This window comes from Pseudopodoces humilis, chromosome 4 (genome assembly GCF_049639895.1).
Source record: "Pseudopodoces humilis isolate 2021_Gansu_Grassland_sample_001 chromosome 4, ASM4963989v1, whole genome shotgun sequence".
Lineage (NCBI taxonomy): Eukaryota > Metazoa > Chordata > Aves > Passeriformes > Paridae > Pseudopodoces > Pseudopodoces humilis.
In genome coordinates this window covers 68,360,811-68,375,501 of record NC_142203.1, presented here as the reverse complement: position 1 = coordinate 68,375,501, position 14,691 = coordinate 68,360,811, and the positions used below count along the sequence as shown (strand labels likewise).

Genomic DNA, 14,691 nt, shown 5'->3' with positions numbered 1-14,691 from the left:
TACTTTGGGTATCATCTTAAAAAGGAAAATAGACTTTTCTCCCCTGCTATGAGAGAAATATTTTAGAGGACCATGTTGTCACTTATTTTAGGTTTGGCAAACTCAAATCACAATGTATGGTCAGGTTTGAGATCCCCCCCCCACTTCAGCAGATTGTGAGGAGATGAGTTTCAAATGTTGGCATTAGTCCAACAGGCTTCATAAACCCTCCACTTTATTTCTTTGCTACTCCTGAGTCTGTATTGTCTTATCATGTGACTTGGCTGGTTTTTTTTCCTTTAAATTCTTTGCTATGTTATTTCCATCAGTGACTAATTCATTGAAAATTTTGAAAGCGGTCAAAAAATGTGAGCGTTGATTTTATTTAGTTATCCACTTCTGATTTTAGTATTTACCTGAAACATGGAAAAACGTACAGAGGAGAAAAACACGAGGAGATTAAGAGAAGTGCATTAGGAAGACAAAACAGACAGGAAAAGGGGCAAGGTGCAAAAGAAGATAAAAGGAATATTGTGCAAAGAGCTATTCTAAAGCTACATTACTAGAAGGAGAAGGTCTAAATAGAGCCAACTGATCCACAGAGTAGCAGAGGGAAAATTACCAACCCATGATAATAGGAAGATGTAGCAGTGTTGCCTTTTTAGTGTGCTTGGTGTTCAGTAAACGCTGCTTTTTGGTGGCTAATGCATCTGAAATGTGCACAAACAAGTAAGATCTTACATAAAGGACCAGGAAAGGTTTGTGGAGTTTCAATAATATAGGTGTAATGTAATTGATATTATATATACAGAAATGTCTGAAGCATTATGGGAGGATTTAGTAATTATTTTAAGACCTCTAAAGGACAGGTTAAGTTCTGAAAGAAAAGGTGTTAGTTTACAACTTTCCAGACAGGAGATGGCAATTTATATACATCAAATGGTTTATATTTAGGTCTTGACCCATGGAAGTCTTTGATTTTCATAAATACCCTGAGTTCCAGAGAGTCCGTATGTGGACAGCTTAACTCTAAAGGAGAGTTGTCTCAGAAGGACCATCTACAAATGACTGCAAAGAACATCAAATTGTCTGCAGTGGTTAGCTAACTGCAGTAATACTCGATTACTACTCTCAAGAGATAGCATATTTTTCTGCAAGTCCTCAGTAAAAAGTGGAAACTGTTCCCCTCTGCCTTTCTCACTTTCATATCTAATAATTTTTGAATGTACAGATGTGAAGAGACTATGTGAAGAGAAGGTTGCCCCTGCTGTTTTACTTGCAGCAAAACCAGTCACATCAGCTTGAATGTAAGAGCATGCTGAGGAACATGAATGCTGTTAAAGGACACAGATCCACAGGACACAGTGGGAATGTAGGAAAGGGCACAGTGCCTGAGGTCAGAAAGAGTTTTGTGCAAGAAACAAAGCTAGCTGCATTCAGCATATGTATTTACATGTGGCATTTCACAGGGTTCTGGCTAGTTCCAGTACCACCTTACAGGAACAGTGCTAGTTTTTCCTTCTTGGTCTTGTTTATTTCTCTGGAGAGGTGTTGAATACACCACACCCCTTGGATCTCAGAAGAGAAGCTAAAAACACAAGCATCGAGTGCAGAAAGGAAAGTGCTCACATAATCAGAGGCAAAAGGCCAGGGCTGCCAGTGGCAAGGCTGTTCCCATCCTGCTCCTTCTACAGCTGAGGAGACCTTTCGTGCCACCAAGGGCTGTCAGTCTTCTGGTATCCACAGGCTTTACATTTATATGAGAAGCTATTTAATTAAGCAGATAAGCTTCTGCAGCAAAAAGGCCTTATTTATTGAGCATTGTTTTGACTGGTACAAGCTTCTTGAGCAGGAAATGTTTCCAAGACAGTTTCCTTATTTAGCACATGCTTGAAGCCTTGCATGGATCTGACTGTGCTTTCCAACATGATTTCCCTTTTCTGTCAACAGAATAACTTCCCAGCCAGCAGCCGTGAGCGGCTGCAGGACCTGAAGTCTACAGTGGATTTGCTGACCAGCATCACTTTTTTCAGGATGAAGGTAGGGATATGGGTGGGGATGGGAATGGCATCTCTGCAGTTTTTTTCCCCTAGGAGTTGATTTCCCATTTTCAAACCATTGTTTCATGTTGTTGTGATTTAGACACTTAAGGAAAATGGAAATCATCTGCTGACCATGTACAAACATCCACATTTTGTCTTTACTTCTCTGTGCTTTGCATTATGAAGATGTAAATTGCTTTTCTCATTTTTCAGTCATAAAGATGGCACAACCCTCTCCCACCCTCCCTTGCAAAAAAAAAAAAAAAAAGAAAAAAAAGAGGAGGGAGAGGATTAAAGGAAATTGTCTAGTTTTAGGAAGATAATTCTCTTTTTTTAACAACATTAGGAAGGTTTGTCACTACCTAGGAAATATTTTAGAGTTTCTCTTGTAGAGGATGAATTACTAAAATGGGATGGTATCTCTCAGTCGAGATCTAAGAGAATTGTTACGAATGCTAATGTGCTGGTTTCGTAGCAATGTGTAATGAGATTATTTTATATTCCTGATTTTAGGCTTCTGACCTCTTTTTAAAAGATTACAACCTAATATTCTTGGCTAGTACATGTCACTTAAAAATTTTTATCTTATCAAAAACAAAGCAAGTGTTTAATTTGAGCTACTTCAGGAAGTGCTTAAAATTTTACTCCTAAATTATTTTAAGACATTCAGACAGTCTGTCTGTGTTGGAAGCTTGATTTATAGAAATTCCCCAGAAAGTTTAGAGGTGCTGAAAATAGCAAAATTGTCAGGTATAGTTGTATTTGCAGGTGACAATTGCCTGTCTGTTTAGTGTAAAGTATCCCTGCAGCATTTTTATAAAACCGTGTAACAATGAAATAATGAAAACAGCTGCTGTTGCAAGAGGAGAAGGTGTATTCAGTTGGCACGTCCCTAAGGATTCTGGTTGCTTTAAAATTCAACAAAGCTTGTGATGAAAGATGTACTTAATGAAAGTTTTTTGTATTTAAAGGCAGATGAGTGGTCCTTGGCAAGACTTTCCAGATCAGATGTAAATTGCTCTGCTAGTCTATTGCACATTCTTCCAATGCTGGGGAAGATTTCCTGCAGGCTTTGTAACAAACTCCCATAAATTCAGCAGAAATTGTGTATTTGGCTCAGATTATACACATATTGAGCCACATGATCTGGGGAGTCTACCTTGGCACATCAAAATCTCTTTTATGCTTCAGATGAGATAGTGAGGAGATAGTGGGGAGATAAGTGTTGTCACTGCTTTTTTATGCCTGGGGAGAGTGACCCATTTATGATTTCAGGTCATAAGTTGCTGAAAGCAGATCCACCAAGCCCTGACTGGTTTCCAAAACCAGGTGATGTGTCCTTTCCCTGTTTGCTATATGAACTGTGCTTTGTTTGACTCTGTTGTCCCCTTGCCAGGTCCAAGAGCTGCAGAGCCCACCCCGAGCCAGCCAGGTGGTGAAAGACTGTGTAAAAGCTTGTCTCAACTCCACCTACGAGTACATTTTCAACAACTGTCATGAGCTGTACAGTCGGGAGTACCAGACAGATCCTGTGAGTAGCTGATAAGCAGGCAGAAATCCAAGTTTTCTGATTTTCTTAAGATAATAACAAGAATACTAATTGATACAAAAAGCCAGTGCAAACAAAGTTGCATGACTTGTTATCTTTCAAATGCACAAAATTCATAATCAATTAATGAGCACTAATTAGTAAGGGGAGGATGATAATTGTTTTACCCTAACTAATTATGATGTGTTTTGCCAGCCTCAGCATTTATTTGTGAAAGGAAGGTTTGATGTAGCTTTGAGCGAGCAAAAGCCAATTACAGCAAACGTAGGCTGATCAAGGAAAATGTCATTAGCTTATGTAAACTTCAAGCAGTGAGACTTTGCCTTGTTCTCAGGCACCCAGTAGCCTGCACTGGGTTTAGGAGGTGCCTCTAGACACAAACTCTTCTCAAATGTGTGAGAGCTCTACTGGTCTCTCTGTAGTAATGCACACACAACATGTCAGCAGGGATGTAGTCACTAACCAGGTGCCTAAAGAGTGAGTATTTGGAATAGACTTAGGGCAAATGATGTCTCAGCAGGTGTCCTGGAGCCTGGCCTGCACCTGGCATGGTAGATGGCAAAACAGGGATTGAGGGATTTGAGGCCACCAGTTACCATCATGGTTTGTCGTGTTACTGTGTTTGGCATTACATCAGACGAGTTGCCAGCAGTCATTAATAATTTTAAGCTCTTTGGAAGAAAGGATCCCCAGGTGTTCTTGGAGTTTTCATGGTGATCTGCATTTGTCAGCTTTTTCTTTGCCCTTACATTTTATGCTGGTTTTCCAATGGCTTCCTTCTCAGAACAAAACTCAGGACCTTCCCGCTGAGGAACAGGGCCCCAGCATCAGAAACCTTGATTTCTGGCCCAAGCTCATCACTTTGATAGTTTCCATCATAGAAGAGGACAAGAATTCTTACACCCCAGTCCTGAATCAGTAAGAATCCTGTGTGTCATGTATGGCTAATGCTAGTCTGTGTGTGCTCTGCTTTATTTGTTAGACTGCTTTCTATCTCTTCTGTCACTTGTGCATTTGTAGAAGTACTTATCTTGTCTGTCTGTCTTTCTGTCTTATCTGTCTCTGTCTATATAAATAACTTTTTGATGGGGATGGAAGAGTTTCAAAAAGTTCAGTTACGATGGCGTTCGAGCACAAACACCCTGATTATTACAATCCTGAACTCAGGGATGCACCTGAAACTCGGGTGAGAGTTCTTTTGGTTTTTTCTGATGTTGAGCAGTTCAGGGGTGCACATTAATGCACACAGTAGTGCTGTGGTGCCTTACATTGTGGTTTAGGAACATGGTGTTCAGTGCAGCACTGGGAGATTGCATTGGGTGGAGTTTGCATAGCATTGGAAAGGACCTACCTGAAGTATGTTTGTTTAGCTGGTGGGTACCCCTCCCACAGTCCCACAGGGCAGAGAGAGATGGAGATCCTACAAGGTGTTACACACAAAGACCTGGATTATGCCCTAATCATCATTGAGCTAACATGATTACCAATCGCCTGTCAGCCTAGTAACCCTCAAAGGAGAGAAGGAAAAAATGGACAAGGAAGGGGAAAAAGATGCAAAGGCACTGAGATCGTATTCCCAGAGTGACTGCATGCACCTCTTACAGGAAAGATGTGCAGGACCTGTCTTTTTGAGTTAAAACAAATTTTTCAGTTTACTTAATCTACCATGGAGTCCAATCCATGATCTGTAATTTTCACCTGGTGCTTTGTCTAGGGTGAAGGAAGCGTCTGTAACGTTGAGCTTTTCCGCTTGTAGCACAACTCAGAGCTAAATAAAGAAGAGCCTTTTGCTTTGACACATGCCAAAGCCTTTTCCAAATGTCCCCTCAGGTTTCCTCAGGAGCTTGCAGTTGGAAAGATCAGCGCAGAAGTGATGTGGAGTCTTTTTGCCCAGGATATGAAGTATGCCATGGAAGGTAATAGAATGTCTCACTGCTATTAGCTGCCTTGTTGCTGCTTGCTTGTTCTCCTTCTGTTTGGTGAAAATGAAGCTTAAGCTCATGAGCAGCGCCACTGATTGGAGCAGGGATTTCTAGTGGTTTGTTTGTGCACAGCTGGTTTATGGGTCAGAACTGAGATCTGCATGAGCTGTAGACCTCTATGTCAGGCTGTGTTGCAAGCTGTTTATTGACATCCCAGCTGGTTTGAAATCAGAAGTTCCCTTTGGCCTTGAAATTACAATGGCTTGGATCAGCAGTCAGCAGCAGCTGCATCTTCCATTGTACTGTGATAGAAAGGGTTGGAGAAGTTGATGGACTCTGGATTGTGCCATGGCTCTAGTTCCCTGGATAATACAGCACAGGTTGTCTAAGCCATTGGCAGAAAGATGTTAGAACATTTCCTGCTGCAGACATCTTCATTTCAAATTAGTGTTTGCATAATTCCACCTACTAGTAAGGAAGAAATTTTACTGTTTCTGAAAATGAGTTTGGCATTCAAACGTCCAGAAAGGAATTCTTCTGCTTTCAGTACTCTTCTGATGGCTGGTTTCTGAACTTGATTTTAGTTCTATACATTGATTTTTGCAATCACACCAACCTTTCACAAGTCTCAGAGAGCATCCAGCTCCCACTGTCTCTGCAGGTTTTGGTTTTGTATCATTTGTAAGGTGAGACTGTGATAAAATAGAAGTGCCAGTGCTGTCTGTGGCATGCTAGCTGTATTTATAATTCCAGACCCAAGTCAAGTTACTGCTTTTGTCCAGTCAAAAAATTTTGCTCAATCCACTTGTCCCCACTTTGATCTGAACTTACTTACAGGAGTGACAGCCAATTTGACTCTTCATATTACTAGGAAAAAAATGCTGCTAGTAAGAGAGCTGCCTGCATTTTGTTCTTTGGAAGCAGTCTGTGGGGTTGCTCTGTAGGTGGAAAAGATTGACTCCATTTGTTTTATGAATCTCTGTCAGTACAACGGATGTAGAGACTGTGCTGTCGGGGGACAGTCTTTGCCAGGTGTAGGCTTGAATGCAGGGCTGGATGAAATGTTCTCAATTCTGTGTTAGGAGCTTCCTATATATGCTTGTACCCTACAGTGCCTTTATTATGTGAGGTTGAGCTCATGTAAGAACAGACACTGGGAGGAAGGACTATGACCTACTAACTTTGTTGAAGGGTCTCTTTTATAGTGACTGTCACTACTTGCTTATGTGTTAGAGATAAGGCAGTGGTGAAAATTTCATGTACTCTTTCCCTAAAAACTGTTTGCTCCTGCAAACCATTTTAGCTCCCCTTTCAATTTTGTCCTTATTTATATAGAAGGGATGGAGCACCTCTCCTATGAAGAAAGACACAGAATTTCATTTGTTCAGCCTCCTTGGTGACCTAACTAGGGTACCTCAAGGGAGCCTACAAGAACAATGGAGAGGGGCTTTTTACAAGAGTGTATAGTGACAGGGGGAATGACTTCAAACTGAAAGATAATAGTTTGCAATTAGATACTAGAAAAAAATTCTTCCCTGTGAAGGTGGTGAAGCACTGGCACAGGTCGTCCAGAGAAGCTTGTTTTGCCCCATCCCTGGCAGTGCTCAGGGCCAGGTTGCATGGGGCTTGGAGCAGCATGGTCTAGTAGAAGGTGTCCCTGCCCATGGCAGGGGGCTTGAAATGAGATGGTATTTACAGTCCCTTCCAACCCAAGCCACTTCTTGGTTTTTCTACTCCTGTGTGCTCTCCTTCAGGAATTTATAACACATTTTGCTCTCCTACATGTTAGAAGTGCCCTATCTTCCTCCTTTATGTGCAGCAGTGAGAATTGCATGTCTCCAGATATAGCTGCTCACCTTCCTAATATTCCCTTTCCCTGTTACATCCAAAATGCAGCTGTAAAAAGGTTACAGATTGCATGACTGTCAAAGGGGACATGATTTTTTTTATTTTTTTGTTTTAATTTATTTGCCGGTGCCCAGATTAGCATAGTCTCTCAGGTTTTCTCTGTTCATGTCTCATACCATGTCCCCATTGATGACTCTGGGCTTATTTTACCTTTTCCTGACATACTTCTGGTCACTTGTGAGCTTCTTAAGACAAGGATTGGTATCACCCTTGAGTTCCTCAGTGCATAGTAAATACTTGCTTAAAAGAGCATCCCTCTTCAAAATATTTTTTGGTGACAAAAGTTGATACAAATGCAGCTGGTGGATGGGATTTTGCATTTTGAAAAAAAAAAAATCAAAACTGCATGGTAATTTATTTGTAGTCTAACTGTTCAAGTTCTGCAGGAGGGTTGAACAGTGATAGAGTCTGTGTTAGGATGTGTCTATTCCAAATATATATTCAAGAAATGCTTAGGGTGCAGAATTCTATTTGAGGCAAGTGTGATTCCTCACACTGCTTTGCTCTCCAGAAACTTGTGAAGATAACCTTTAGAACAAGCTCTACAATAATTCAATTACGGGCCTTACTACATATATTTTAAATACAGATGATTGCATTAGCTCACACTGCATTTTTTTTTTTTTAACTAGGGAAAAAGGAATTAAAGGAAACTGATTAAATGATGTGTAGGATGATAATTAGATTTGCCAACCTCAGCTCTTGGCTCTGTCATTTCTCAGGTTTAGTTGATGGTTTTTCTGCCAGTTAACCTGCACCAAGAGTTTCATATTCCTTTTCTCAGTTTGTGGCATAATCCCTGGGTACATTTCTTGTCTGCTGTGAGATCAGAAGCTCTCTGCAAGGAAAGCTAATCTGTTTTTTGGAGACACGTGCCCATGAGCACAGAGTATAATACTTGCCCCTAATTTTCTTTGTGGTATTTTCCCTTATGTTCTCTTCCTAAGTTCTGGATAACATGAGCTCATTCACCTCACCAAGTGGTAAGTTCATGCTCTTTGATGGAGCTTGTAGCTGTGAGTAGACAAAGACTTTCATCTGTTACCCATAGTTTTAGCACTTTGGATGTAGTGTGTAACACTAGCTTTAGTGTTCTGTAGATTTTATGCCTTCAATAAACAGACCTGCAAAGGAGACTTGAAAGACCATACTGCTGCTGTAGAAATGGAGGGTATGTGCTGTAATGAGATTTTGAAGTAGAAAGAGATCAGACCTGACTGTGTGCCCCCTCCCTCCTTTCAGCCTGATGCTTCCACACTGCTCTCCAGTAGGCAGTGGGGAAGAGACTTGGGAGGCTCAAGTGGGAGATGGCTTCTCTGAGCTGGAAAGCAGTGCCTGGCTGCCTGAGTTGTTTTCCCTTTTCCCCATCATGCTTCTCCCAGCTGGAGCTTACCTCCATATGCACCATGCAGCCTGTGCAGGAGGATGCATAAATCCTAATTTATCCCTAGCATGTTAAGGGCTTCAGATCTGGAATTCGTGCCAGCCTGTAGATGCTGCAGCAATATGTCCTTTGGGCACCTTCTGAAGAGCTAGATTGCTATTGTGTAAAATGTTCAATCATGAAAATGGAACACCTATTCTCTGTGTAAATCAGCAGCTGGTAGCAGTAGTCTCTGCTGGCAGCAGTGTGTTTGACTGCTGGATCTTATGCCTTTGGCTGTCCAAAGGAGACTCAGTGTCTGAGACACAGCAGAAGCTCCAGGATCTACCCCACCATTTTCTCTCAACCCCACAGGACTGACTTCCCAAGGCACCATGCACAGCAGACCCACCCCTTGCCTGTTTGCTGGGTCTTTGAGAAGTGTCCCTTGTTCCCTACCAGCCCAAGCAAGAGTACAGGTCAGATACACGTGTTCCAGATTTGGTAGGCAGGCTCATGTTACCCTGGAATCACTGTAGGGTAGAGGACGATTTTTCAAGCCATACAGTTGGCTCCACCCCTGAGACGCTGCCTGGTGCTCAAGCAGCTGGACAGCCTCTCTGTTAGCACACTAGCTGTAGTTAGTAGTTTTCTCACTCTGCTTCCTGAAACCTCTGTCACCCAGAAAGCACAAACACCCCAAGCAAAGAGGCTTCTGCTCTTCCTTTGCTAGGAACATCTTGAAAGACAGTTAATAGAAAATCAACGTCATCCTTGACAGCAACATTTCATCTTCGTTTGGACACATCAGTATTAGGAGAGCTGCAAATCAGAAACATCTCTGATAGGAAAAGCAACTGAGTAGACTTGGCAGGCAGAACTGAAATAAATCATTCTGCCACTTTCTCACTTCTAATAAGGAGAAGGGGATCAGAGGCACACACAGATGCCAGCTATCTAAAGTGTTGACACTTCAACAGCCCTGGTACCTATTAGAGTTTCTTTACAGAAATTTGGCATTATTTGCTGGAAGTTAACCCATGAAAAATAGGCTAACAATCAAGAAAAAAAAAAATCTGTGACTGAAGAGTGTGGTAGAAGTCCTGTTCTTAGCCTGGAAAGGAGAACTGGACATAGTACTAGAAAGTGTGCTACTAGGCAGCAGTTCCTTATTAATGCCTAATAATATGGACTTGGTGACTCCAAAAGCTTTTCTCCATAGGAGACTATTTGCAGCTGAAATCTGCTAAGGAAGTGTAGGGGACTTAGAGATCTGTGTGATCTTTTCAGGGTGAAACACAGCAGTTGCTGCACAGTATCTGTGTGCTGTTCTGCTGCTGCTGTTGCTGCTAAGCTCTATAAAAGCCAGCAGATTACAAAGCAGAAGAGAAATGTTCTAAGACTGATGGTTACCAGGATCTCCACTTTACTTTTTCTAAAATGGTTTTTCAATGTATGCCTGTGACTGATGTGTTTCTATGTCACCTTCAGGTGGTCTTAAAAACATTTCCACTTACAAAGGAAGCAACTGATCAAAATTATGTGGGGTCCATTGAAGGGGGAGGGCAGATGATGCAAGCTGGGAGTGAAAGAAGTTTTGTTGGCTTTCTTTGTTATCCAGAACATTTGAGATGTTCATTCTTGTCTTTTCTCTGTCACAAGCCCCTCCTTTCTTTCGAATACGTAAAGTTCTCTTTTATGGTGGTAAGACCTCTCCTATCTTTTAGTTTTCTGTGATTTTTCCCTTAGTGTGAAGTGTCTCCTTTAGTGCCTAGATGGCCAGGTAGTCCTAGTAGCTGTACTTGGGTTTATGCTTCTGTGGCTGCTTTGCATCTTCTACTTCTGCAACTTAGAAGTATTTTAGATGCAGGAAAAGGCTTGAATTGCTTGCTTTTAGTGCATTGTTTAATTTTGGGGAACTAAATTTAAGTCATTTTTACATCCAAGTCAGACTTTTCCGTAGCAGGAGCAGCACTTTCCACATGTGGGAGCAGCAGCTGGCAGCAGCACACATCCGAGTTAATGAAGTTATAATTGTCCATCAGTTTCCTCACTCACAGGATGCAGAGCAGGCACAGTCATTGCTCTGTTTATTTCCAGTTTTAGATCTGCAGAGAGAGTTCTCATTTTCTTCTACCGTTGGTTGAGGGATAGCAGAGGGTCAGCAGTTCAGGTGCTTCATATACTCCTGCTTTCTTAGTGCTCAAGAAAGAGATGAGGTTATTAATTTAAAACAGGAATGGACTTTACACAGTTCCCTGTGGAGTGAAATGGACCATAGTACATGTAATTTGTCCATTGAACCATCACTCCTGAGGATTATGTCTCTCAGATATTGGGCATTTTAATCTCTTTAAAACAAAAATTGGGTTTCTCCTTCATTCTTTTATTCTTTTGGTTTTTTTGAGATTGTATCTGTGTGGGTCTGTGGCATGTGAACTAGAAGGAAATGTGTATTACACTGTTACAAAATCTTGCAAACAAACCACTGGAACCTTGAGCTGCTTGACAGTTGACAAGGTTTATGGAAAAATTTTGCATGAAGATTACTCTGGATTTTTTGTTTTCAGTTGAATAATTCACACTTGATTGGGACTTCATTCTTGTGCATGTTGATGAAGGTTCAGGAGAGATGTGGAAGTTTCTCAATGTTTTGAATTACTTGCACGAACTCACATTTACCTGAAAATGGATAATGTTGTAAGATAAGCATGCCTATCAGTTAACAAGCTATTCAAAGTTGAGAAAAATACTCCCTCTTTTTAACATAGCTGAAAACTGTCCGCACATGAGCAGTGATGCCCTTGGAAAGTTACATCAGTGATGAGGTTTCCACATTAAAGGTAGAAGAGTCTAAAGTCAAATACAGGACAAAAACCTGAGTCTAAGCCAAAATCACGTATGTTTTCATATAATATCTCACACTGTAGTCATGGAATAGCAGCTTGCTGTGGTGCTACAGTGAACAAAGAAGCTTGGCACAAAGTGTATTCGTGCTGTGAAGCTTGGCAGAAGAAAGAGGTGGATGCAGACAGGAGGTACCTGGGGAGCAGCAGTGCAGAATTGATCACCTGATGATGCAGAGTCACAGTGCAGGCAAAAGCCAGCTGCTGAGTCCTTATGTAATGAAAAAGGAATTAATTTCAATATATTCATGGAAGTTTTTGAGGAAAAACTGCAGTAGAAGGATCTGCCTGTGTAAGCACATGAGAGGTGGCTTGGGAGAAAGCATTTTGCTGCTTTTGGAAGAATTTAGCAAATATTTTAAATAAATAATTGTGGGCTGATCAGAGGTGGGAGTGAGTTGCTGAAGGATGGTAGTGTGGATGTAGGCTGTGAAGGGCCTTGAGAGTGAAGACATGGACCATACATTTCTTCTGATGAAGGAGAGCAGTGATCTGTAAAGATGATATGATATCTGCCGAAAGCTAGGTCTGATTATGGCCAGTGGTGTAGGTGTGTGGGAAGGGTTGTATTATGGAGGTATGGGCATTATATGTGCAGAAACTGCATTTTCCCAACATTGCCTAGGTACAAAAACATAAGGAAACCTGGCAGGAGGAAGAGGCTCAGCAGCAGACCCTGCTTTGTGGAAGAGAAATACTAATTTCTCCAAATGAGAGCAGGGAAGGCTGTATAGCTTGTTTGGTCTAGCTTGAGTCACACTGTCAAACTCTTGGTGCTCTCTACTCTAGTCTCAAGGGGATGTAATGTAACGTGTTGGTATTGCCTTCGTTTATATCCAAGAATGAACAGATTTGCTCACCTTGATTTTTCCCCTGCAAAGATGGAGTCTCAACTGTGATAGGTTAAATGAAAAGGCCATGAGAGATTGCTCTGTTTTTATTGCTTTGACAACAAAAAAATGTTCAACAAATGGAAGTATTAATTAGAGCTACAGAAAAAATCTCCAGAGCCCCAGTAGTCCCAACATCCAAGAACTCCTGCCTGCTGCCAAAATCCTGTGTTGTGAAGACTTTGCAGCTCTATAGATGCTTCACCCTCAACACTGTTGCATTCTGCAGACATGCTTCGTAAGTCCTTCCTGTGCCTGGTGTGGTGACAATGGTGAATTCAGACCTAACTGCTTTTTTTCCCCCTTCCTTACAGAGCATGAGAAACACAGACTGTGTAAAAGTGCAGACTATATGAATTTACACTTCAAAGTGAAGTGGCTGTACAATGAATATGTTCGTGATCTGCCTGCCTTCAAGGGAAAAGTGCCTGAATATCCAGCGTGAGTGTTTTATGTCTCCTATAGTAAATCCCCACTATCTGCTTCCTTTTTTTACCTTGTTCATAGGGTGGCCAGTTGGTTCTTCTGTGGCTGCCTTCAAGATACATAATTTCTTACATCCCAATTTTCTGTGTTTATGTGCATGTTTGTCCCCTGTGGTGTTCTGTGCCACTGCCCCTCACCCAACTCAGTCCATTATTCTACAACACCTCCCAACATTTCCAAAGATTAGCAATGGCATGGACAGACTTTAAGCTACTCTGTGCCTTCAGTGTGGGCAGTTCTTGAATAGAAGATAATAGAAGATATGCTTTATGCATATATACTGTATGTGGCTGTCATATGTACACACACAGAACAGGATTTGTAAGTAAAGATAATGTTTTCTCTTCCATAGTAAGAAAGGGAACCTTAGTAAGGGTGGCTTAATTGGAACCATCAGATAAGCTGTCACTCTTGACCTCTAAGCAATTGTTTGCAAATTCTAACTTAAAAAGGGCAGCAATAGTTTTCAGACCTGGAGAAGGTGTATGAGACCAAAAGGTTGTCTGAGAAACGTGGAGATGATACTGTAACTAGTCCCACACCTGCTTCATGCAACAGCAGCAGGTATTCTGGGTCCTAGCAGTGTTTTCACTGGTTTTCAGAAATTTGCAGTAATGTTTGCTACACAACTCCTTTTATTCTGTGCTTTGCTGTTACTCCTCCACTGGGTTTTGGGAATTTAACATAGTTTTCACCCCCTCCAAATCTTTCTTGCTTCAAGTTTGAGCTTGTTAAAGGCTGCACATAGAGAATAAATTGTTCCTGCTTTACAAGAATAAAATGCTTTGCTTGTGCTTCTTTATGGCCTTCTGCTACTTCTTGTTTGTTCCTAGCTTTCCTTCTAAGTGAGGTTTACTCACCTCTTTCCGAACAATTTGTATCTGAACGTAATGCTTGGCCTTAAGTACTGATGTTTCATCTAGACCTTGTCAAGCATTGCCTTGCAGGCAGCACTGCTGCTTTCATGTGCTGTTGTTGACAGCAACTTTTTTTTTTTTTTTTTTTTTTAAATTCAGAGATTTTGCTGACTGGTGGTGCTCCTGGTAGGCCACTGGCTGGTCTGCAGACACCCCCAGCATTGTGCCCCAAATTGCTGTTCCCACTCTGTACCTGACTGTTACGTGCTGTCTAAATGCAGCACTTTACCCTTCTTGACAAACACATTTTTCCTGGACCGTGTTTCCAGTTTGGCACTTTGAATTCTCTTGCCATGCTGTTGTGCATGCAGTCCCTCAAGCCTGGTACTAGCTGCATACTAATCAGACTTGAGGCAGTTGGGCATAATTGCTCGGTGTGGGCTGTGGGCCTGATTAAGAAATCAGGTCAGCAAGTAAGCAGGGTGCTGGAGTGACAGTCTCAGAAGCCCCGTTCTCTTTGCTGTGCCTCAGAGTCAGGGCAGTCTCATGCAAGCCATCAGATATTCTTAATCTCTCTTTTTCTCCTGTGTAATCAGGATAATGATGCTCGGTTTTGTTCTGCAGTCTGTTCTGCTCTGCTGGCCGTTGCAATAGAGCTGCAGTGCTCATGTGTATTTGCAGCCATTGGCTTTGTTACTTCACCCTTGCATTTCAGTACAATAGCCACACTGTCAGACACAGGTGATGTTTATCTCAACTGTAACCTTCACCTATCACAAAATATCCCCT

At 41.6% G+C, this 14,691-nt stretch overlaps 1 protein-coding gene across 8 annotated transcripts in view; it reads left to right on the top strand.

Moving 5' to 3' along the window:
• UNC13B (unc-13 homolog B) overlaps nucleotides 1-14,691 on the top strand; it is a 208,741-nt gene that overhangs the window by 153,536 nt on the left and 40,514 nt on the right. For all 8 annotated transcript variants that reach the window (XM_014257005.2, XM_088054006.1, XM_014257004.2 and 5 more), the window contains 5 exons: nucleotides 1,930-2,019; nucleotides 3,418-3,552; nucleotides 4,355-4,488; nucleotides 5,401-5,486; nucleotides 12,874-13,000. In XM_014257005.2, coding sequence (XP_014112480.2) covers nucleotides 1,930-2,019; nucleotides 3,418-3,552; nucleotides 4,355-4,488; nucleotides 5,401-5,486; nucleotides 12,874-13,000 — 572 coding nt within the window. The remainder of the gene's footprint in view (nucleotides 1-1,929; nucleotides 2,020-3,417; nucleotides 3,553-4,354; nucleotides 4,489-5,400; nucleotides 5,487-12,873; nucleotides 13,001-14,691) is intronic.